This window comes from Sander vitreus, chromosome 15 (genome assembly GCF_031162955.1).
Source record: "Sander vitreus isolate 19-12246 chromosome 15, sanVit1, whole genome shotgun sequence".
Lineage (NCBI taxonomy): Eukaryota > Metazoa > Chordata > Actinopteri > Perciformes > Percidae > Sander > Sander vitreus.
This window is the reverse complement of record NC_135869.1, coordinates 14,569,330-14,593,085: the sequence shown is the minus strand read 5'-3', so window position 1 is coordinate 14,593,085 and position 23,756 is coordinate 14,569,330. Positions and strand designations below refer to the sequence as shown.

General features: G+C 37.1%; 2 protein-coding genes across 5 annotated transcripts; one reads left to right on the top strand and one right to left on the bottom strand.

Annotated features, from left to right (window-relative positions):
- The first annotated feature begins 404 nt into the window (after positions 1–404).
- Positions 405–7,206, top strand: kdm8 (lysine (K)-specific demethylase 8). Of its 3 annotated transcripts, none has more exons than XM_078270137.1 (8): positions 405–494; positions 2,791–3,269; positions 4,208–4,380; positions 5,211–5,343; positions 5,462–5,512; positions 6,577–6,726; positions 6,830–6,922; positions 7,007–7,206. In XM_078270137.1, the coding sequence occupies exons 2-8, from the start codon at positions 2,814–2,816 to the stop codon at positions 7,169–7,171; spliced, it is 1,221 nt and encodes a 406-aa protein (XP_078126263.1). In that variant the 5' UTR covers positions 405–494; positions 2,791–2,813; the 3' UTR covers positions 7,172–7,206. The 3 variants fall into 3 exon arrangements, with proteins under 3 accessions (XP_078126263.1, XP_078126264.1, XP_078126265.1); XM_078270138.1 differs by having other exon boundaries at positions 414–532; XM_078270139.1 differs by lacking the exon at positions 405–494 and adding an exon at positions 2,592–2,644.
- A 3,088-nt stretch (positions 7,207–10,294) lies between these two features.
- Positions 10,295–21,452, bottom strand: LOC144530494 (UNC93-like protein MFSD11). 2 transcript variants are annotated; one of them, XM_078270081.1, is made up of 13 exons: positions 20,906–21,449; positions 20,285–20,340; positions 20,060–20,167; positions 19,885–19,964; positions 18,596–18,692; positions 14,998–15,056; positions 14,660–14,804; positions 13,426–13,475; positions 12,044–12,109; positions 11,829–11,954; positions 11,575–11,749; positions 11,345–11,480; positions 10,295–10,604 (listed from the first exon to the last, which is right to left on the bottom strand). In XM_078270081.1, exons 1-13 carry the CDS (start codon positions 20,993–20,995, stop codon positions 10,452–10,454), a joined length of 1,341 nt encoding a protein of 446 aa, XP_078126207.1. In that variant the 5' UTR covers positions 20,996–21,449; the 3' UTR covers positions 10,295–10,451. The 2 variants fall into 2 exon arrangements, with proteins under 2 accessions (XP_078126207.1, XP_078126208.1); XM_078270082.1 differs by having other exon boundaries at positions 10,459–10,600; positions 20,906–21,452.
- Positions 21,453–23,756: the final 2,304 nt, after the last annotated feature.

Genomic DNA, 23,756 nt, shown 5'->3' with positions numbered 1-23,756 from the left:
ACAGACAGAGGTGTGTGTGCGTGTGTGTGTGTGTGTGTGTGTGTGTGTGTGTGTGTGTGTGTGTGTGTGTGTGTGTGTGTGTGTGTGTGTGTGTGTGTGTGTGTGTAGTTTCGGCCTATAGTGTGTGTTGGGGGGGCTATGTTCTGATAGTAGGCTATGTAGTATTTGCTGAGGTCACTACCCTCTACTGGAGCACAGAGTGAATGCAGATCAAAATTTATACTACAAAATAAATTTACCACAAAACGTCGACATTCTTGAAATTGCTTAAACTGTAATAAACTGTGAGTTCAAGTATTTTTGAGAAGCTTATTATTCCTGTTTTGGACACGTTGAACATAACGCGGAACCAATATTTCCCGCTGTTCGTGTTCCCTGCCGGTGTGTTTTTGTTGTCCCACAGGCAGTGAAGTTGTAGCCAAAGACATTATATAAGAGGTTGTAGCGTTAGGTTGAGGCAGCTTCTGTGTTCCTTACTGTCCCCTATTTTGAAGGTAATATTGGATTAAATGTGTAATTGTCGCGAAAACAGGTAACTCTATCGTTTAGCGTATTCAATTCAGCTTTAGCTAGCACTGTTTATAAATGTGGCGTTTTCCTGGATATAACGTTGCATGGTTTTGTATTAGCCAAACGTTACGTTATTTACAAATCAACTCAAATGTTAGTAACGTTACACGTATTACTTTATTTAACGTTAGTAGATATGTTGTTACGTTTCTAGCTGCTTTCTATGAATGCCATTTTCCAGACGTGTCTCACTCTCATGTTATATAATACATTAGAGCTGAGCCTTTTGGGATGCTTTACCAGGAGTCTGCCAATAATATTTGTTTTCCCATGTTAATGTCTCATATTTAACTTGCATTTGGGTTTTTAAATAGGCCTATATATTTTAATTAAAGTTATTATGCTACAGCTTCAAAGCGACATCCGCGGGTCCTACAGTGCATCTCTTTATGCTTTTTTATGAGATTGAGGAGTAAACATGAGAGTGGGTTAGGGTTAGCCCTATTAGAGTGGATACACGGTTTTCTAAAAATAGAGTCCAATCTCTGAGATTTTTAAGAAAAATAGAATTATCTTCCTCCCACAAGGGAATTTGAGGTGCACTTCCACTTTGCCGATCCCCTTTAATGACTCACATAATAAAAGTTGACAAAAGGACCGTAATTCCCAGAAACGTCATGAATAATTGGAATTGTTTCTTGTTTTGTTGTTTTTGGAAAATGGGCCTGTAAGGTTGCACAAATGTTTCAGCTGATGTGACTGTGCAGAATACCCAACTGATATGAGTCCTGGTGGAGGGCACTGCAGGGTCCTAACTACGGTGGCCGACAGGGGCAAACGCCCTGCAACTTAAGAAAACACACGCAAATAGACAAAACACAAGCAAATTAAGAAAACTACTTCAATAATTTGACAACACATGCACAGCATTCAGCAAACGCGCTGCAAATACACACAACACAACCAAACTTTTTCAGCAGATGTCTTACTTACAACACGATGGAGTTAGCAAAGCAGTTTTGTGTTTATATGTGCGAGCGGGATTTATTCAGTTTGATAAATCCCACGGTAAATTGGCTGGTTTACTAAACAGGGAGAGACTAGAAATCCTGTCTGTTTTTAGTTTTTTGTATTTCAAGAGCGAATTGCTCCACAATATGAATACAGATTGATCACTTATTTTGTTGGTAACCGTTGTCGTATAATCACAATATTACACTTGAGGAGGCCTATACTTCAGTAATGCGCCTTGATGCAGTTTTAAATGTTTTATTACCACGAGTTTACAGACGTCTCTGCTGATTGAGTATCACCTGTGACCTGAGCCGAGACACACCCACACCCATATTTACAGTCTATGCAGTTGCTCTCTCTCTCTCTCTCTCTATCTCTCTCTCTCTCTCTCTCTCTCTCTCTCTCTCTCTCTCTCTCCTGTTCCACTAGCTGCTCCCTCTAGAGGTCTGGAGAACTTCCGTTGTGTAATCTGGATGCTGCGTTTTTTTGTTGCATTTGTTTTCTGGGTTCGTGTGCTTTTCTTTTTGCATCGTTTCATATTTGCAGCGCGTTTATGTATTTGGTTGTGTTGTGTGTATTTGCAGCGCGTTTGCTGAATGCTGCACATATGTTGTCAAATTAATGAAGTTGTTTTCTTAATTTGCTTGTGTTTTGTCTATTTGTGTGTGTTTTCTTAAGTTGCAGGGCGTTTGCCCCTGTCGGCCACCGTACCTAACTGTCCTGAAACTGGGGATTACCTTATGCTTGTGGTATTTTAAATGCAACCATTCAGTTAAGTTTAGTTTTGTTCAGTAAGCCTCAAAGTTCAAAAGGCTGTGTTTCTGTAGTCAATCAGGTGCTCAAAGTTGGCTGCCTCGCACTTTGGCATCATCTCCCGCTACACAGAGCATCCAAACACAGATGGAGTCACATGGAAGCAGAGTTGGCGGTTACAGATACCATGTGACAGAGTGTCATCACTGTGCATGTGTCACACTCGCAGTTCTGGCTCCTGATGCCCTCACCTGTGTTTTTTGTTTGCCAAATTGGAAATTAGGTGTATACATCTGTTTCACTGCAGCAACATGGATAGAAAAATCCAAGTGCCCCGTGGACCCATGACCAGCTGAGCACAGAACAAGTGATTAAATGACAACCTTTGCCTCCGAAAATTACCGTGAATTGTTGAACTAATCCGCAAAGAGTGTACATGTAAATGTAGCTGTGTGTCATCATAAGGGATTCAGTCTGAACAAGTGCTGTCCTAACTCACCTTCTGTCCCACAGAATAAATAAAGACCTTCTCATCAATGGCCACACTGTGGTCAAAGATCTCTGCTGTTCTGCCTCATAATGAGGAACAGTTTCCACTGCAGTTCAGCGACAAAGTAGAGTCAAGTGTAGTGGAAATGCTGAAACGGTCTAGGCTGCAGCTGTACAGCGACTCTACAAGCGCCAGCCGAATGCTTAATGCTCAGATCATTTTGGATTTTTCATGGGAGAAACTCAACATGGGAACATGGCGCCATGTGGACAAAGAATGGAGACGGGTTTATTCGTACGGCTGCCTGTTCAAAGTAGGCGCTCTGTGTCGTGAAGACCCGTCAGCAGACGAGGTCCTGCAAGCTGTGAGGACTTGTGACATGGGTTTACTCATGGGTGCAGCCATCATGGATAATATACTTCAGGTTATTGTTCAGATTCTGCAAGATGAAGTAAGAAAGTCCACTAAAGAAGAAGAAGAAAATGACCATGCTGAGGCCAAGGTCAGTGGTCTTTTCATTTAAAACACACACACACACACACACACATGAGTTTGTCACTTTAGTTTATCAAAAGTTATTAGTTACCTCAAAAGTGGTGTAAAAGAATTAAAGTGGGGATAGTAAACTGATGCTTTGGTAAGATTTTTGTTTAATGACACTTTTTTAACATTGTTTTCCTAAAATTCTTGAGGCTTAAAAATAATTGCTGAAGCACATTTATTATCACATTTGCATTATCATTTATTATCATAAAATAGGATGTGAAGTGCTGGTTTTAAGGTGACCTCTGGCACCTTTGTCTTCAAAGGTATGCCGACTTATCCATGGACATAGTAGTTACGTGGTGCAGCCACAGCCTAGATTCTCGATGATTCAAAGTTTGCAACAAACAGTAACTGATTACTTTCAGAATAAGCTTCTCTGAAGTTTAAGAGAAGTATTTCCTTTGTCGTCCTTCATCTTGTTGCACAACATCAGATGCCACTGAAGATAAAGAGCAGCAAACACTCACACGTTAGATCACTTTATTTAGATGCCATCAAATGGAGATGGAGTGTTTTAGAGGACAGTTAGCAGGATCTTTCATGATTACATGTTTTAATTCTCTTGATATCTTCAAATATCTTTTTTTGCCAAACCAACAGTCCAAAACCTAATAATACTGAACATAGAAAGAAAGAAAGAAAGAAAGAAAGAAAGAAAGAAAGAAAGAAAGAAACTCAATCCCCAGTTTGGGCATTTTAGCTTGTCAAAATGACTTAAACAATACATTTTTCAGACAATCGACTCGACGATTTATGGACTTATCATTTCAGCTCTACTATAGTGAAATATAATCACAGACACAGTTTTTCGCTTTATTTACCCCCTTAAAGCTCTTAATTTCAGAACCGAATTAAAGACTTGACAAACCCTTGTTGTTTTGGCATCATTGACAGAGAATAAAGATGGAGAGCCCACGTGTTCCTGTGATCAAAGAAGAGTTGGCAGTTCCCAGGATAAAGTGTCCTTCACTGGAGAGCTTTAACACAAACTACCTGCTCCCCCTCAAACCAGTGATTTTAGAGGGGATCATTGAGCACTGGCCCGCCCTCAACCAACACCCCTGGAGGTTTGTTTTCTTTAGTGTATGTTCTTATTCAATTATAGAGTGCCATTTGTTTTGTCCAGAGGACATCACCATGGCTATTAGGAACCCATTTATCATTGTAAGTGTGTTAAACTCATTTAGTCAAACTCTCTACCAAAGGTCTGCCAGAAAATTATCGATTAGTTTTAAAATCTTAGTCACAAGGTTACAGCTTAAAGTACATTTTCATTTATAAAACAACTCACTGGATTATTATTAGCATGTACGTCAGTAGTCCTCCATCAGGGTTAAACACAAGTCTAGCCATGGAATCGGACTGATTCACACTTGTGACACCAGCTGAGTGCACTCATCTAGCTGAGAGGACAGAAAACCTGCAGGACTCTGCTACTGAAACACCACTGGCATGTAACATACAATTCACATCAGGTTGTTACCAGGCAATATGACATCTAGTGTAAGTTTCAGTCCTAATTGCCTTCAAATGGGGGAACAACACAAATTGAACTGAATTATTTTTTTAGACTTTTACTCGCCAACATCCCTGTCTCTAATGTCTGACACCAGAGTCTGATATATCAGCCTCTCAGTTCAAGATTATCCTTCACTGTCCTCCCTCTCACTGCTGACTTCTGACAGCTGACTATTTGCTCTGACATCTGACATACGTACAGCATACAGCATGTGACGCTCAGCTCTGGACGAGGAGGAGGAGGAGGAGGGCATACAGAAGTGCACACCTGACACATTTTGAGCAGTGCTAGAATTCTAAATGGCCTTTTTTTTTGTGTGTGAATGATGCTGTTGTATAACAGTAATGTTTTTTGTTTTGTTTTTTCACTCCCGCAAAGCATAGAATACTTGAGGTCTGTTGCTGGCTGTCGGACTGTTCCTGTTGAGGTGGGATCCAGGTACACAGATGAGGAATGGTCACAGACACTGCTTACGGTCAATGAATTCATTGATCGATACATTTTGAATAAAGTAAGTGCATCCTCATCAAGTCTTGCTGCATTGTTAACATGAACAAAGAAATATCTCCATGTGATTTCTAACACAGGATTTTGATTTTAATTTTCTCTGTCGATCAAAAATCACCCAGGATGGAGAAAAAGGTGTGGGTTACCTCGCTCAACACCAGCTTTTTGATCAGGTAGGGTATTGTCTTTTCTGTCATAATTATGGATGTAATATTTTTTTATATTGTTAGTTCACTAATTCAGCTTGTATTTTTATTTTTTATGGACAATTTAATTCTCCTTATTTCCAGTTGTCAAACTCACACCGCATTGCTTTGCACAGTATTGACTTTTCATTCCTAATTTTACCGTACAAGTCAATAAATTGTCTGGAATGAACTTTACATAAAGGGCATCTTGTCAAGCTTAAAGTTGGGTATTTCAGGCTGTTTGATAGATCAAAATGAGGCCAAATGCAGATTTTTCACACTACATCCTCATCCTTCAGGAATCACATGCAATCCAGCTCGTCATGTGTTAAATATATGTATCTAGGAACTGATACTAAAATGCTAATTTGAGGTTTTCCTTCAGATAATTAACACATCTTAATTACAATTTGTGATCCTTTCTTATGAATAAGTATTTAATACCTTACTGTTAATAAGAATAATAACCAAAAGTTGTATTGTAATTTCCCTTGCAGGTTTAATAAAGTATAAATTATTATTTAATTAGTATATATATGGATTTATATATTAGTAACGGTATATATTGTTTTATTTAATTTTTCACTTCATTATATTTTAATATAAAATGTTTATATATGTTCTATGTGTGTGTAATGTGAAGAAGACTGTGAAGACTCTAAATGTAATTGTACAACCCTGTGTTATAAAATGACAAATAGGTGAACCTTGTAACTGGCCGGATGATGGCACTGGATGAAAAGTTACAGGCTTCACCAATTTATCCTTAAGGGGACCATAAATGACTGTACCACATTTCATGATCATCCATCCAATAGTTGATATATTTCAGTCTGGCCCAAAGTGATGGACACACTGACAGACCAACATTGCTGTCCATAGAGCCATGCGCTTTAAAGCGTGGCTAAAAATACTTAAAATTCTATGAGCAAAAAGAAACAAAATAATAAGTATTTTAGGTTACTTGCTGGGAAACAACATAGTATAATTTAGTCAGCGAGTCTTAAATGTCCTCCTGATGTGATTTTGTTTGTTTGATGTTACCTTAGATACCAGAGCTGAAGGAAGACATCCGCCCTCCTGATTATTGCTACCTTGGCGAAGGAGATGAAGACGACATTACTGTAAATGCGTGGTTTGGGCCCGGAGGTACTGTGTCTCCTCTTCACCAAGACCCTCAGCAGAACTTCCTGGCTCAGGTAACGATATCCAGGCTGTTTCATGAATCCAGTTAGTGTTAAAGATCTGTCCCGCGATAACAGTTTGTTTACCACGTGGGATTTCCCTCTGTATATACATCAGGTTGTGGGAAGCAAATACATTCGCCTATATTCCCCAGAGGACACAGACAAGCTGTACCCTCATCAATCACAGCTCCTTCATAACACCAGTCAGGTGGGATTGGCAGTCCATAGAGATAGTACATGTTGAGCCTGCAAATATATGCAGCATTTCCAATTTCTGACGCCTTCCATGCAGGTGGAGGTGGAGAATCCAGACACAGAACGCTTCCCCGAGTTTGCCAAGGCTCCGCATCTGGAATGTGTGTTACAGCCTGGAGACGTGCTGTTCATCCCCGTCCGACACTGGCATTATGTTCGATCCCTAGAGCTCAGCTTCTCTGTCAGCTTCTGGTGGTCATGACTGCAGATCCATAATAAAAAGTTATTACAATTTGAGCTTGTTTTCTGCTTCTGTGGAGGGAAATCAATTTGGAGTTTTTAACTAATGCCAAGCTATTTCTCATAAATTTGAGGACAACCGCTGATCACACAAACCTTTGATCCATGAACAATGAACACACACTGCTGAGTGATTAGCTTAATTGTGCTGCTGATGATTGCAACAACATCTATTGTGTGGAAAGCTAACAGCAGGGGGAAAAAAATAAATGAGCAGTTAAAACTGTTTGTGCTCATTTCATCCTGCTTATAATTACGTAGAGTTGTTAGTCATCTAATTTGATAGGATATGTTTCTCTTTTCAAATTGGCATATTTAATTGTGTACTCAACCTTATTCCTACAACTATCCTCAGATGTATGATTTTCATAATTCATGGAAATGAGGCAAGTCTTCAAATTTAATAACCGAGTGAGCTACAGGTACAAAGATGTGGTAATAAACAAGGCTATGTGGTTAAACTGACAGTCGGAGGCAATCAAGCAGGTCACAGATGGAAATTAATAAATTAAATGAATCAATCCCCTGGGACAGGCAGACTTTGAAATTAAAACCGCCTCATTGGTTAAGTACCCTGACAGTAAAACTCTTGTCGAGCACCAAAAACACAACACCTGACTGCAGCACTTCATTTCACATTTCAGACCTCTGACGAGCCCCAGTCATGTATCCGGTAGGTCCATTTCAATCAAGCCCTCTAATTAGAGCCATGAAGTATGTGAGGATGTGACCAAATTAAATAGATCACCGATGTACACATGTGAGCTGCTTTTCAGCCAAATTCACAGTCAGCTGAAGTAGTCAAGGGAAATCAAGGCAGGATACTTCTGAGGAGAAGAGAATTGTGAGTAAGTAAACACAACAGCCCAAGAAAGTGGAATTACATTTTTTTTTTTACATTGATTTAGAAACAATGGGTAAGAGTTTGAGTATGAACAAAGAAAGTAAAGTCTAAAATGGCTCTTTTTTTTAGGGCAAGTACCCCTTAGCTGAGCAACGACCCCCTACTATACCATATAGGCTATTGTATAACATTGAGTGGCATTTTAAACTGGCCTATAGGGCAGCCTAAAGCCTTTACATACAGTACCTTTTTATGATGCATATACTAAGCTATTAAAATAATAATTGACATATTCATATATTTAGACATCATGTTTAAATGTATGTGGCACAGTGAATCATTAAGCTTAACTGTACTGTATCTGTGGATGGCTACATTAGTGGCTTCGTTACAGGCCAGTAAGCCTATTATCACAAATAGGCCGATTTAGCTAATAATATGGGTGATTCATATTTGTTATATTTTCACACATATTTTAATTTTTAAAAAAAATATTTCATAAAATAATCAAACAATAATGTAGTGGTGCCCCCACTGCAGTAAGTCTCAGGACCCTCCTAGGGGTCCCGGACCTCCTGTTGAAGATCTTTGGTTTAAAACTTGAGAAAGTGACTAAAACAAACTCAACAAAACAAATAATGGGTTTAAATAGTCTAAATTCATGAGGAGTTGCTTTGTTGTTTTCTCAAAGTGCTTGTAAATGTGATACTTGTTCTCATAAATGTACATTAATGATGAATAGTTAATAGGTTTACTGATCTTGACAGCTTTCATGATAGTGCTGCAGATACAAGTGTAAAGTTTGTATTTACTTATGTATTACATGTTGTGATTTTTAATTGAGAAACATTGTGGAATAATAGCTGATGCAATAGACCTGCCCGTGTTCAGGTAATAGACTTATCCACAACTAGTTACTTTCCTTATGAGGTTATCTAAACTAATAATATGAAACCTGGCAGAGTTTAATTCTGTGAGTAAATCCTGTATACTTCACTTAGCCCATCAGTGGCTTGTTGTTGTCAAGCATGTGGCACAATTGACTTAAGATCACACAAAACTGCTTACTCTCATTATAATGTAATCAATACTCAATTACCAGTGAAGTAGTGTGGGACCTCTGGGCCTTATAACCCTTTCTCTTCCAACTAGACCTTTTCCTCCTGCTCCTCTTTTGATTAATGGCCTCATGGATTTTCAAATAAATCTGGCAAATCAGGATTCAAACCTGCAGATTCATCTTGTTTTGTGGTGCAATAAACATTGGCTACATTATGGTGAGTAAAACCCCCAATCCGTGGTGTAAAAAGAACGGTTCCAGGTGTTTCCTTTCTGAAGGGAACATTAAAGCTGTTCTGTAACTCAGTTCAGTCAAGGAGCATAACATGTAAGTGTGGACCCTCAAATTGTCTGGTTTACAGGTCAAAGGCAACTTAACCTATAAGCATGACCTCAGGTAATATTCCTCTATATTAATATTTATCCATAGGTTGAACCTTTTGTCAGTTGTTTTCAGTGGCCTTGACTGTGTTTTACAGCTACACCATGGGAACTAAGTGTTTAAATGCTACATAATACAGTATTCAATTCCTGAAAAATGCATGACACTTTATTAATCAAAGATTCACAAAATTAGGAGAACAACACTGACAATATGCAACATTTACAAATCAAGTTAAGAACAATGATTGTCAGGCATTAATTAGTTGATGATACAATATTGCATTATTTTCTCTCATCTATTTTTATCAAACTGTCAATCATTCTGACAAACTATGAACAGCCTTAAAAATAACAGTTTTAGATACATCAGATATTTTCAACAACACTGCCTTAATAACAAACCTGAGCTGGAAGCAATGCAAATAAGTGTGAAATAAGGTGAGTGGTTATTTTTGTGTAGCAGTGCAGTAGAAAAATGATGTTAATGATTAACAATGATACTGTGTAGTGTTGGGTTATTAGAACAGACAGTGCAAGGTACGATCCAGGCTGATTGACAACCATGTAATGCTATTCAATTGTTCTCTTCAGGCAACTCGGTTTCAGTTCTTGCAACAATTCAAATCCTATTTTAAGTGTAAATGTTATCCAGATGTGTATGTATGTATGTATGCATGTATGTATGTGTGTATGTATGTACTATGTGTGTGTGTGTGTGTGTATATGTATGTATGTATGTACTGTGTATGTATGTGTGTGTATATGTATGTATGTATGTATGTATATCTGTATGTATGTGTGTATGTGTGTGTATGTATGTATGAATGACCTACAGTGTGTTATATTAAAAGATTTTAGAATAACCCCTCGTGAAATGAAAAAGACAGGATTGTTTATCTGATGGCTGTAGTTCCTCCCAAGGAACAATCGATGCTGATACACAAATGTCTTCTTTCTAATATTCCTGCAAATCTACCAAGAAGTTCTGCATCCTCTCCACCACGAAGAAGCACAGCGTTCCAGAGAAGCCCAGGGTGACCATCAGCAGGAGCTGCCACTTCAACAGGAGGTAACCGCTGTAGAAGAACGCCACTGCTGCAAAAACTGACTGACAAAGGAGAATAGAATTTAAGAGTTTTAAGTTCAGCCAACAAAACCAATGGTCGTTGGCCAGGAAGTACATGACGTTGACTAGAAGAAATTGTACAAGTTTAATAACTGAACTTGTTTTGTGCAATTCATTAGATTTACAATCGGCAAATGGCATCTTCTGTTTATTAGACAACATGCTTATTGTTATTATTATATATATTGTTATTGTTAGTTAAGTATAAGTAGTAGTAGTAGTAAGTATTATTTGTTTTTATATACTATATCTGAATTACTGTCATGTTTATATGCAACTGAAATCGCATTCCTTTTTGTAGATACAAATTATGTTAAAGAGTATTTTAAATGGAAGAACTTTCTGCTTTATGAAAGACTTGATCTATATAGATAGATACCAGATCGGTATTCAGTCAAATTAATGCAAAACTAGGGAGACATTTTTTTAATCGAGAACACAGGACAAGTGATTTACAAAGCACATGTGCTGTAACAGACAAAAAATACTTCTTAATTTCATTTGGACTTTTAGAAAATACCACAATTTCTAGGGCTTATTTCTTGTTAGAGACACATTTTTCGGCAAACACAAAGGGGAGATTAGGAGGCGTATGTGGGTCTTGTTCTTTTCCTTTTTAATGGGGCTTCAGGTGAATTTATTTCATACTTGACAAGCAACATTTTAGCCCAGCTTTGCTCAGCTCTGATAACAATGCCTGAGAATTGGCAACTCGGGATTACCTGGATGAATTTGAAGATGGCAAAAGCAGGCGTGCTTTGTCCAGCATAAACACAGCCTAATATGCTGTAAAGCTGTGTGTTGAAACAACTGTCCCCAAGTCCAAGCAAGAAGCTGCACAGCAGGGCAATGGATACACTGAGAGAGAAAATATAGTTCTTATTAAAACAAAACAGAATTGGAACTGGCCTTCTTCGTGTTCACTCTTCTTTATTGTTAAAGTTTTGCCTACCTTGGAGTTAGATATGGTTTATGTTGGGTGGTGGTACTAAAGACAACTGGGGCATCGTCTGGGATGTTGAGGAAGATCAAATAGACAGCAACAAAATGGACAACCATTCCCAGAAACACAACAGAGGTCCGTCTGAAGCGATTGTTCTTACACAACAATCCAAACAAGCCTCCACCTGATGATAAAGAACATATTTTTGAATTCAGTGACTTTCAATCACCTAAACAAGCTCTGATCGAGGAATATAAACTTACCCACAATTTCTCCAATGCCTACCACAATCCCAGAGATCCCAATCAAGCCTTTGGCTGCTTCTCCAAATTGTGTAGTTGCTCCGATACATGTCCCATACACTCCGCTGTAGAAAGATAGCTCCAGGCCTGCAGAACAAGAAGGGCACGCTGTAGCTGCAAGCCTTCACTGGAGGCTTAGATATACCATACATTAATGTATTCTCCATGTGACTCACCACTGTATGCCATGCAGGGACTCAGGAGCAGTATCGTTTTAGTCTTCAGAAGTTGCAGAATGGTTTCTGAACAAGAGGACACACAATACACTGATTTGAATTGCTAATAAATACATATTATATATGCCTAACACTTTTATACCTTTTTCACGTGGATTGAGCTCTGATAAAAATGCAGACGTTGTGTGACAATTTCATAAGACTCTAAATAAGCCAAAAAGCCACATCTGAATGCAGGTGGGGGGAAAAAACCAAAGAGAATGTCACCCAGGCGGTTTTAAAAGAAGAAATCCCACTAGGTTTGTTTATATATGCCTGGATGCCCTCTCTTGACATAAATCAGCGTGCATCTTCGATAAACCCGATACCTTTGAGGCAGGTATACACACGTCTACATGCACACAAGATACTCGCAAGACAAAGAACAATCTGATCATCCAAACAACTTCAGACTGCATTGAAGGTGGATGTAAGTGTAGCACAGTTCCCTGTTGACAAACCGAGATATAATCTGAAACAGGCAGTTTCTACGTACTCTCCAGAAGAGTTGTATCCACATGAAAGACATTTTGACCTGAAGAAAAACAAAACTGCCTGTGACTGCCTGCTAGTTTCAGACTAAGAGCAGTGAAGTGTGGAGAACTAGAGCTTACCGGCGGTATGCCAAATAACTGAGACAAGAGGGAAATAACAAACATTTCTGTTACGTATTTTGTGCCTTTTTCTGTTATTTGTATATCAACTGTGAAAAATCTTAGATGATACAAATTTACACTGCAAGGATGAAAATGCAGTATCACCTCTATTGCATGTGCAGTTTTAGCCATGCTAGCAGCTGAAATACAATGTTTTTGATACAGACGTCATCGCTTCGTCTAGCACCACCCACAAGTTAAAGTTTTCACTTATCCAGTGTAACATGTCAACATTTACTGGGTGGAATTTGAAATTTGGTAAACACATTCATGTTCCCCTTTAGGATGAAGTGAAATAACTTTTCCAATTGCTAATTGGAAAATGTTAGCACGTTAACACACTAAGAGCTGCTAGAACAGCTGTCCCAAATCTATTCTACATACTAATTTTATACAGTAAATTCTACATTGCAGGTAGTATACAAGTAAATCAACATACTTTCCATTTTATACTTACATAAGATGATACAATATGTGCAACACAAACTGACTTTGGAACATCAATGCAAGATGAATTTCACAAACACACATCATAATGTTTTTTTCTACAATTTTACAAGTTTTTTAGTTTTCTGAGATCTTTTTGGAGTTGTTTCCCAATGGATTTGGGACACACCATTAGTCTTGTTAATACATATAGTTCTTTTTTTTTATTATATTATTATATATATAAATAATAGGACTTACTGAATTCTGACTTGGCATCCTGCATGGCAGTGTTTGCTCTGTGCTTATACCTAAACAACAGAAAATAAATCAATTTTAACTTTGACAAGGCCGAAATGAATTAATGGAAGTAAACTGCACACACAAACAATGACAGACCTCCCTTATGGTGACAGGTGAAGTGATTTACAAATCAAAGACATTGTAGCTGCATAAAGACCAAAAGGATTCCTGACAATCCCAACACACTGCAAAATAAGGTGTTTTTCACAGTAAATGATGGCTCCCTATAGTATTCTTTGTTATTCTGTTGGAATCATGCACACACTCAAACTCAGCCAATAAGCAAGGATCAAATACCTGCATCTAGGAGATACTACAAACCGTTTCTAAACATAAACTTCTGCCACATGACAGACACAAACAGGCTTAGAGAATGAGTTTGGTCCCAAATGAACACACTAACAAGATTTTGATACAATCTACTAATTTCAGTCATATGTTTTTCACAAAGCTGATTTTCTTAGTGTTAAAATGTCCTGCATATGCCCTTGCATCAGGGCCAGGAAACTTTTTACATGACTTTCAGAAGTCTTTGATGACAGCTATATTTATCTCAAAATGTGTCCATATTCAAGCCATAAAAAAATGAAATAATGTTGAGGATCTTGGTGGAGAATTTGGGGACTTTAACTGCAGTCACTCTCAAAGAAAAGTCTACGTCCCTGCTGCCCCAAATCTGCCTGATTGCACCCTACTTGCTTGGTCCGGTGTTAGCCAGACTACCCTACTTGTATAAAGTGCTATGATTAGGCTTGACTTGAGAGAAAGTGATAGTCATTTTTGTGAAGGACCTCCTGCAGAACTGCAATGGTAAGTCATCATGAAAACTCTTGCAAAATTCAAGGTTGGTTATTCGAAAAAATAATACTTATTTATTATTAATGATAATAATAATAATAACAATAATAATAATAATAATAATAACAATAATAATAATAATAATAATAATGTAATAGTAAATAAATATATATGTGGTTTGGTTATAGCTTATAATTGGATGAAAGGTAAATTCGGTTCACTTTAATATGTTTGTATATGTTGCATAAACATAGTCTACTTTCACTTTTTATTCATCACTTGAGGTTCGTACCCTCTTTGTCCTTTTTCAGTAGTGGTTCAGGCATTTCTATATATTCTAAGTGATTTTAACAGCAGTGAAAAAGGTGTAATTATCTAAAGGGTATTCATTTACATCACAGTAGTTGAGAGCAGCGCCTGCCCTTCCTCTTCAGAGAGCATCTCGTCTTCATGACGGCTCTTTCTCAACACCAGGAAGCTGAGTGTGCCGAGTATGGAGGTGACCAACAGGGACAGAAAAATGTTTTTCCTGCTGCTGTCTGAAATGGGAAGATTAAAATAAGTCGCTTAATTAAAATACACAAGATATATTAACAACATTAAGCTAGGAGCATATTCAGAATAACCAATCACTCATATAATCCTCTTGGTATTTTGCTTTCATCATCATGCTACATTTTGCTATTATAGCCATGACAGTACTTAATACTCAATTTTAAACTGATATCTTACCTGATACCTCTGTTTTTCCATTCCAGTCGAAATAAATGTAAAGATTGCCAAACAGCATGCTGTAAATGAGTTGAAATAGGTTAATCAAGTGATTAAATGACAGACGTCAAGGAAGGGGGAAAAAAGTTTCAAAATTATATTTTTCGATGCCTCGTCAAACCTGTTTTTTTTACTTTTTGGGTAATTTGACAAAACAATTCCACCTAAAGGTCAATTTAGCAGCTAACCTAGAGCTTTCAATCGTCTCGTATTAAGTTGATCACTGTTTACACTGTAAACCCAGATTTAGTTGTAATTAAATGTTTTAATGGTCACTATTTATTCTTTCATGTTTTGTTAAAAACCATATTCATTACTAAATCTCATTAGTTGTTTGTAATATTCAGCTTAAGTATGCATATAAGTAAGTATGTATATATCTATATATTTATCTTTATTTATCTGTAGTTTATTGTTGTTTACTGTTTGTTTACTTTTTGTAAAAAATATTTAGCTAAAAGTTTATTGTCATTGTTATGCTTATACTGTATTTTTTTCTATACTGTATTTTTTTATACCTCTTTATGTAAAGAGTGTTTTGTATGCTGCTGAAATCTGCTGCTGGAAATCTAATTTCCTTGCGGGAGTCATCCCAAAAGGATCAATAAAGAGAAGTCTAAGTCTAAGTGCACAGATCATATTAGTAAGCAGAGATAACTAAGGATGTTAAGTTTCTGTATGGGAGGGTCATTTGAACTGTTCTGCGCTGAAGCAATGCAAAGGCTCATGGGAAAAAATGTATATATGCTCTGAATGTTTTCCTAGTTAAAGTGTGTTTTAATAATGTTCTGGTAATGTTTTGGATGTGCATTGATGTTATCTGGGTTTTGGTTTTGTATGGTTGATTTAGTGTTCATGTTTATCTACATTTCTTATTGTACCATGACCGAGACCCAGGGCGGGGACTGATGGGCTCTGGGCAGTGGCAAATGTTCAATAGCAAGTGCACAGATTGGAATTTCAGTAATTCTGGCTCCTGAGTGAAATTTTCCATGCAGTACAATGCATTGGGAAGTTACAATTTCTGATGTGTGTTGTTATTTTTGTGGTTTTTGGAACAAATGTATTGAATACATTGTTCTTAAAATCAGATTGTCAGAAAGGAAAACATTTTTTATAAAGACAAATTATTTCTGTAGTAGTGATAACTAACTTAATGTTTTATATTTGTTATGTTTCTTTGCATGCTTAAAGCTACAGTGCGTAGTTTCTGTCTCTCCTATGAGGAATTCTAAGTAATGACCACAAAACTGTCTGCGCATCCACATGATACAAGCCTTCCGTGATCGCGCACGACCCCCAACCCTTCTCCACGCAGTTGCTAGTAACCAAGGAGGACACGGAGGTTTAAAAAAAATGATGGACTCTTCAGAAGAGGTAATTATCTTCACTGGATTATCTGCGTGAGAAAGTCGCCGGACGACATAGTCATACTGAGAAATACAGAGAGAGTTTTGTGAAGCTCATAGTCTTAATTAGCTTTGTATAAACTCATTTGGCAATGACTTAAATGTAACGGATGTTCATTAATATAACAAAGTTACACACTAAAGCTTTAACTTGATATGCTTATTTAGAAAATAATTAATGTAATGATTTTTAGTAATGACTACTAATTACTGTTGATTTGTCTACTGCAGCAACTTACCGCTCTGTAATAATACAACTTGACCTGTTAAGTTTCACCTTGTGTAAAAACTTAGATGGTTCAAGGCAACGGTTTTCCACGCAAATTTAAAGTCAAATAATTTGGAATAACAATGTATGATCTTTATCAGCAGACAGAATTTGCTCTGTGTCATGGAATTATAAATGTTCAAATTTCCAATTCTTTTAAGCACTTTAAGGATGAAGATCTTGATTGAAAGCCCAAAGCAGCTACTACTAAACTATAGAACAAATGTTGTTCCCTACAAATGTTGCGGCCACCACAATCGAGGAGCAGATAAATCATTCCTTAAAAGTGTATCTTAATTGGAGCAATAATGTCTGAGATTTTAAGTTCTAGTTAAACGTTCAAACATTTAATTGTAATGCCCTCTGTGCAATTCGTTGTGTAGAACAAGTCTGATGTGAATCACACCTCTGGTGTAGGACTCTGGAGCTTTCACAGCTTCAAAATTTGACCTTTAATTAAAGTGATTGCATTAGGACAACTAGTGGAATTAAAAGAAACAGTGCTTATACAGTGCTATCTGAAATGTCATCTGACAAATCATGTTTGACAGACAGAAAAAGAAGATTGTAAACAAGAAGAAAGAAACAAGGACTGTACTTTTTGGTGGTTGGATCAAACGCTGACTTTCTAAACACAACAATCTGCATTTCTGCCTTTGAGGATGCTTCTTTCATATTTTAAGCTGTTAATTTGTCTTTCATGGTGAACCGGGCAGTCCTGTAAAATGCTGTGATCTATTTTTGTCTTTAATTGCATTTCACCTAAACTTCAAAACGTAGATGAGCAATTAGTCAGTCCCAAAGCCTCAGTGAAGAATAACAGAGTTTATTCATTAAAGATAACAGTAACTGCATTCTGTATGTGTGTGTGTGTGTGTGTGTGTGTGTGTGTGTGTGTGTGTGTGTGCGTGCGTGCGTGCGTGCGTGCGTGCGTGTGTGCGTGCGTGTGTGTGTCGGCAGGCTGAGACGAACTGATTCATAAGTTTACTGTGGCATGGATCACCACTGCAGAGTCAGCTTAGCATTGCCCTTTTGTGCGCTTTGGAGCAGGTGACCCCCAATGTAATTATTATACTAATTAAATTTGCATATTTTAACAGATACCAATTCCGTTGTCCAAGCCAGTGTGCAAGAGCTGTGGGCCAAATTCAAGAGATGAAATGGCCAAAACCTGCAGAATCTCTTAATATGTTTTAACTAATAACTCACTGACAGATATTGTAACATGATTTATTAAATCTATTCTAAATAAAGCGTACATTAATATCTTGTCATGCTAAAAAATACAGACCTGACAGTATTTTGGCTGCTGCAGTGTAGCTATATCACTGATCAACTGAAATACTTGCATCAAACAAAAAGAGGAAGAAAAGATGGTGATGATGAATTGTGTTTTATGCACTGTATGTAATGATGGGAAGAAATAATATAATGCAGGGTACTTTAATAGCAACCTTTGGTTGGTTTAGGAAGCAAATTAGGAGGAGTTTTAGGTTCTCAAATAAAAAAATGAATATTTAATTCACTTAAGGCTTCAGGGAAGTCTTTTTCAGAGAATCACATACAGTATAATCTAAGTATCAAAATGCAGTGTGGTTTAAATGAAGTAATGCCTGGAGGTAATGGTCTTGGGGCAGTGGTGGCCTAAAGGTTAAAGAAGCGAGCTTGTGACCAGGAGGTCGTCGGTTCAATCCCCAGACCGACAGGATAAAAGAAAGAGAGAGCAGTACTGCTTCCAGATATGAATGTGTAACTGTGTGAATGTGATAGGTTGTCGTTGCAAATGAGAATTTGTTCTCAATCGACTTACCTGGATAAATAAAAGTTCAATTAAAAAAATAACATTGTAACATTACTGTGTCAGTACTCAGTAGCTGCATACCTGCACTGTAGGAGAGCCCAGAACATCCCTGTGTTCCTGTTGATGGTGGAAGCCTCAGAGTTTTCCACCAGAAAGTGTCCCTGAGCTGTCCAGAGCACTGTAGGAAAGTAAGTGAGTGAGGTCATTTGAGAGAAAAAAAAAAAAGTTAATTGCCCACACAAAGTGAAAAATTATCTTCATGTGTTGGTAAGTTATGCACCTAAACCCTGGGACATGATAAAAAATCATGACACCACAATGATTTGAGGCCGCTTTGAAAACAGCCCCAAATCATTTTTCTTTATTTTTCCAGTAAATGCTCAACAGAGTGCTGCTTTCTCAGTATTTTCACTAACATCTATGAGCAAACTCAAAGTGCTGCGCGCTATTTACAGAAACAGCTCCTAACCCATTTAAGGTCTAATTTGGGATACTGTTTATACACATCAACACATCCCAGTCATGATAATCCCTGTATGCATGATTAAACACTATTTGTAACACAGAAACTGAGCTTGAATAGGCTGTAAAAACAACAGAAACCAAGTTGAAGTAGCCCATTTATGTGTACTTTTTGGTAAATGGGATGTGAGGGTGCCAAACCAAAAAATGGAAACCTGCCTATTCTGAATAAAAACAGGTATACAAATAAACTGTAAGCTAGAACTGAAACAATGAGTTATATTATTATCACATGATATTTTGATAACTGACTCATTGTTTCTGTACATTTTTAAGAACAAATGTTCAACTTCTCAAATGTGAGGTTTTGATGCTTTTCTTGATAGTCTTCGGGTTTTGGAAACAAAAGAAAACATTTGAAGACGTCACCTTCAGCTCTGGGAAATTATAATCAGCATGTTTTGTTTACTACTTTCTGGCATTTTAAAGACAAAACGGTTAATCGAGAAAATAACCATCGGATAAATCAATAATGAAATAAGCGTTAGTTGCTGTAAGCAACAATAAGCAAAATAAAACTCCAGATTTCTCTTTTTAATTAGAGTAAATGTGACTGATAGGCTATTAATACAATAAAATATCTCCATTAATCATTAGTCATTATAACTCAGGTTTCAGGTCTGGATCATGAGGTAGAGTAGGGACAATAAATGAAAATAGAGAATGCTCCAGAACCAAAAGAGAGTTGTCTAAAATGAATTTACTCCAATTTTTCCTTTAAAGTTTACTGATCACCACCTTAACTATAATGCTGGTGCAAACATTTAAAAAAAAAAGTTACAGTAGTAGCTTCAACATTATTGTAACCAAATATAAAAACTAATTTCAAATCTGGTAAAGGAACTTACTGGCTGCTCCTATGCCGATCAGTACAGAGGTTAGGTAAAAGGACCATGCTGAAGGGATGATGAACACAGCAATGTACCCACTAGACAGAAAACATTTAGAACAGCAATGAGCAACATGTTTCAGCTTCAGCATCTTTGTCAACATCCTGTAGGTAATTACCTCGACAATGTTTACCTGTAAAGAAGGCCACTCAAAAACATAGTCATTTTTGGTCCAATTACTGCAACGACTGTTGGCGCGAGTAAATTGGAGAACGAAAATACCCCATAGATTATTCCAAGACTGTAAAGGAGGCAAAGATAAGTATTATTTAATGTTTTACTTTAAAATGCACATGTTTATTAAAATGAACATGTTATTCTTCATCCTGAGTTGAGGATGTGTACATGCATGACCTACCTGTGGTAGCCACTCCCAGTGAAAGTATCAGTCTGCAGGCTTTTCACTACAGTTTGCTAAAATGAGATGGAAGCACAGGGTTAGACTGGACAAAACGAGGCTTAATTATGTCCTCAAGTCATCCATCTGGTTTGATAATTTCACTGACCATTGAATACAATTAGAAACACGAGGTGCGCCTGACATTGGCTGGTTTCCTGCGCATTATACATCTTCGGTTGGAACTTTTTAGATTAAACGTTTTAATAACAAAATGTGCATACAAAACCAAAAGCAGTAGTTTTATGCTTTATTGTTCTCTGCATAAAGGTATCTAGCAGTCAAATTATTCGGGATAAATTATACAAATAGGCCTAAAGTACACTAAAATAGAATTTTTGTGTGTGTACATTTACAGATATGTGTAAAAGCAGAATGGGGTTATCTTTGAGTTTTAAATGCGTTTTACATAGCTGAGGGACAGGAAATCTGTTCCATTCATTAATAGATCTCAGCTCAGTGTCTTCTGCAGGCTTTCGGAAAATAAGCTTTTCGAGCAACAACAAACACATGTGACTATACAGTAGCTATAAGAAACACAGGTTTGGATGTGTAAAAACTCAGTAATAAAGTTGAACTTACTTCAACGTTCCCACAGGTGGTGAAGGCGGTAAAAATTAACAAAAATCCCACACCCAAAATCACAACGTTGAAAGTCCTTCTGTCTGCCATGGTGTGTTCTTACTCGCCCTAGCAATACATGTATTAAATATAAACTTGCCACTGGTAATGTTGTGCTGTCGACTCATTGGAACTAAACATCTAGGAAAGACTCTCATACGGATTAATTAACGACTGGGATAAACGAAACCCATTTTAACAAAGTCGCGCCACTAAAGTTGACTTTACTAACTGTTAAGTTACAGTTTAATGCGCAAACCGCATGAAGGACAGAAGTGTAGCGGAGAGTGTGGGACACAGATAGCCACAGTGTAGCACTGTTATAAGGGCACTTCCCTTCTATCATACTAAGTACGCATGACAACTTGTGACTTTAATTACAGGCTTTTTTTTGCGATCTTCCTTGTTCTTCTTCGACTTCTTCGTCATGATGGTTTTCCCTCACTCTCTCCTGCTTCTTCTTCTTCTTTGGCAATTTGCGGTCATGTACACTCATTTAGCTGCTGCTGCCTTCCAGAGGTAACCAGGAGGAATATTCTCCCATGAAAAGCAAAACTGTCTTTTAATATCCGCCTGCTGTCAGTGGTGGAAAGTAACTAAGTACTACATTTACTCACGTAGCCTACAACTCACGTAAGTGCAATTTTGAGTCACTGTACTTGACTACTTCCGTTTTCTGCTTCTTTATAGGCCTGCTCCACTACAATTCTGAGGAAAATATTGTAGGCTACTTCTTCCTCCACTACTACTTAGTTAATACATTTAGTATTACATTAATATAAGATAAGACTTTATTGATCCCTTAGTGAAATTCACAAACTATTCTGCTGCTATATAGCTGTTTGTATGTCTGCCATGCCAAACGTCATCAGAGACACCACCATTTTTCACAAGAGCACAAATAAATAAAATAAATTACCAAATGAAGCACTACTATAATCTGTCTATGTTTCCAATTAATACACTGAAAAAAAACCTGCCTAATATAAATCAAACCTTATCTTGAAAAATAGTTATTTTTCCCCTCATCTCTCAGGCTTTCTCCAGGTAAATAGCTGATGATGCATATGTGAACCACCAACTCAATCTTTGTGCATCATCCATATTAACTAAATCAATATCTGTTTTTATCCTATTTAACAAAATAAATCCAGATACAACATGAGCCTCTCATTAAGTAGAACCCAGACTGTGCTCATAAGGCTGATTCCTCTGTAATGTAATGGCATCCTTGGGTCCTCACTGGTGGTTTTTGGTATTAGGTTTATAATAGACAACATATTTTACCAGATTCAAAACATGTTTAAAATAATTTGGGTGATTTTAATATCTCAAGTCCAGTTGCTTTCCCCAGTTTTACTTTATTGATAGCCATTTGAACTTCATTATAATAGTGAGATCCTTATTTAAGGTCCTCACTTACGCAATATTCTCTCTTTAATATTTGGCTTTCTTACCTTTTTCCTTTAACATACTTCTTAATGATACCATTCATCAAAATCTGAAGTATCACTGGAAAATCTCTGAGACAACCAGTCACAGTATTGCCATCTGGCCCCAGCACCTCCATTTTCCTATTTATTAATTTCAGACCAAATTCTCTGTGGACTTGATGTTTGAATTTTCTATCTTTAAATCTTCTTTTTCTTCTTTATTTGTTTAACACCTGTTCTGTTTGAAAGTGCCTTTTGTATTCTGTCAAACATATCTGTTCTTAAAAACTTCTAAGAATGTCTTCTCTTCTACGATTGTCTCCAGCTTTACCATCAACTTCTCTTTCTTCTTTAATCAATTTGCAGAAACTACAATACCAATTATCTAGATTTTCTTGTTCTCTAAGCCATTAGTCATTCTTCAATTTCAGGAAAGATTGTTGTAAATCAGAAGATAAGAAGTTAGCTGGTAAAGTCCTACTGACTTTCTTTTTTGCTGAAGTAATGGAGTTACTGTCCTGAGGGGCCACATAATAAGCCTCAGTCTTTATTAGAAGTTTTAACGAAAGTAAAGAATGATTTGGAACTCTGCATCTTTCTCCAATTAGATCCATACAGTTTGCAAACTTAATTAATTGGTTTGGAGTCAGCTAATACTTCAAAGAAGTCACGTTGTAAGCAGTCATATGATGCAAGTATAAAGTCAACCACAGCTTTAACCCTCACAGATATAGCTGTAATAACCATTCGTGAGGGGGGGGGCACACCCTTCCATTAACAATACATAACTTTAGAAATTCAATCATTGACTATGCTTACAAAAGTCCCCATGTTTACAAAATCATCCAAAGAATCTCCGGAGGGAACCTCATCCACTTCTTTAAAATAATTAAAAGCAGCTATCCTGCTATTGAAATCTGCCTCAGCACCTGAACATAAATAAATTTGACTCAGAAGATGGTTAACGAAAAACGAAGCAACTTTTCCTCATGCTGACGTCATATATATATATATATATATATATATATATATATATATATATATATATATATATATATATTAATACATCAATAAAAGGCTATAATTCAAAATTATTCTGAAATGGGCCATTCTGCATAAAGTATACTTTTACTTTTGGTATAGCTACTTTAAGTGTATTTTGATACTAAAATGTTTGTATTCTTACTTATATTTCTACACTGTGGTATTGCTACTTTTACTTAAGTCGAAGAGCTGAGTATACTTCATCCACCACTGGTTTGTGTTTATTGCACAGGGTATAATGTTAAGAAACATTATTAGGGCCTGAGCGCCAACAGCGGCGAAGGCCCTATTGAAACTGAAAGAATTATTATTCCTTCGTCCGGCAAATGAATCGC

Excerpts from the sequence above, each read along its gene's own strand:
- LOC144530494 (XM_078270081.1), bottom strand. The coding sequence starts at position 20,995 with ATGGCAGACAGAAGGACTTTCAACGTTGTGATTTTGGGTGTGGGATTT. Across the intron at positions 15,057-18,595 it reads TGGGCTCTCCTACAGTGCAG|CATGCTGTTTGGCAATCTTT; the intron begins GTATGCAGCTAC and ends ACTCATTTACAG. Across the intron at positions 11,750-11,828 it reads AGGCATTGGAGAAATTGTGG|GTGGAGGCTTGTTTGGATTG; the intron begins GTAAGTTTATAT and ends CTTTATCATCAG.
- kdm8 (XM_078270137.1), top strand. The coding sequence starts at position 2,814 with ATGGCCACACTGTGGTCAAAGATCTCTGCTGTTCTGCCTCATAATGAG. Across the intron at positions 4,381-5,210 it reads CTCAACCAACACCCCTGGAG|CATAGAATACTTGAGGTCTG; the intron begins GTTTGTTTTCTT and ends ACTCCCGCAAAG. Across the intron at positions 6,923-7,006 it reads TCCTTCATAACACCAGTCAG|GTGGAGGTGGAGAATCCAGA; the intron begins GTGGGATTGGCA and ends CCTTCCATGCAG.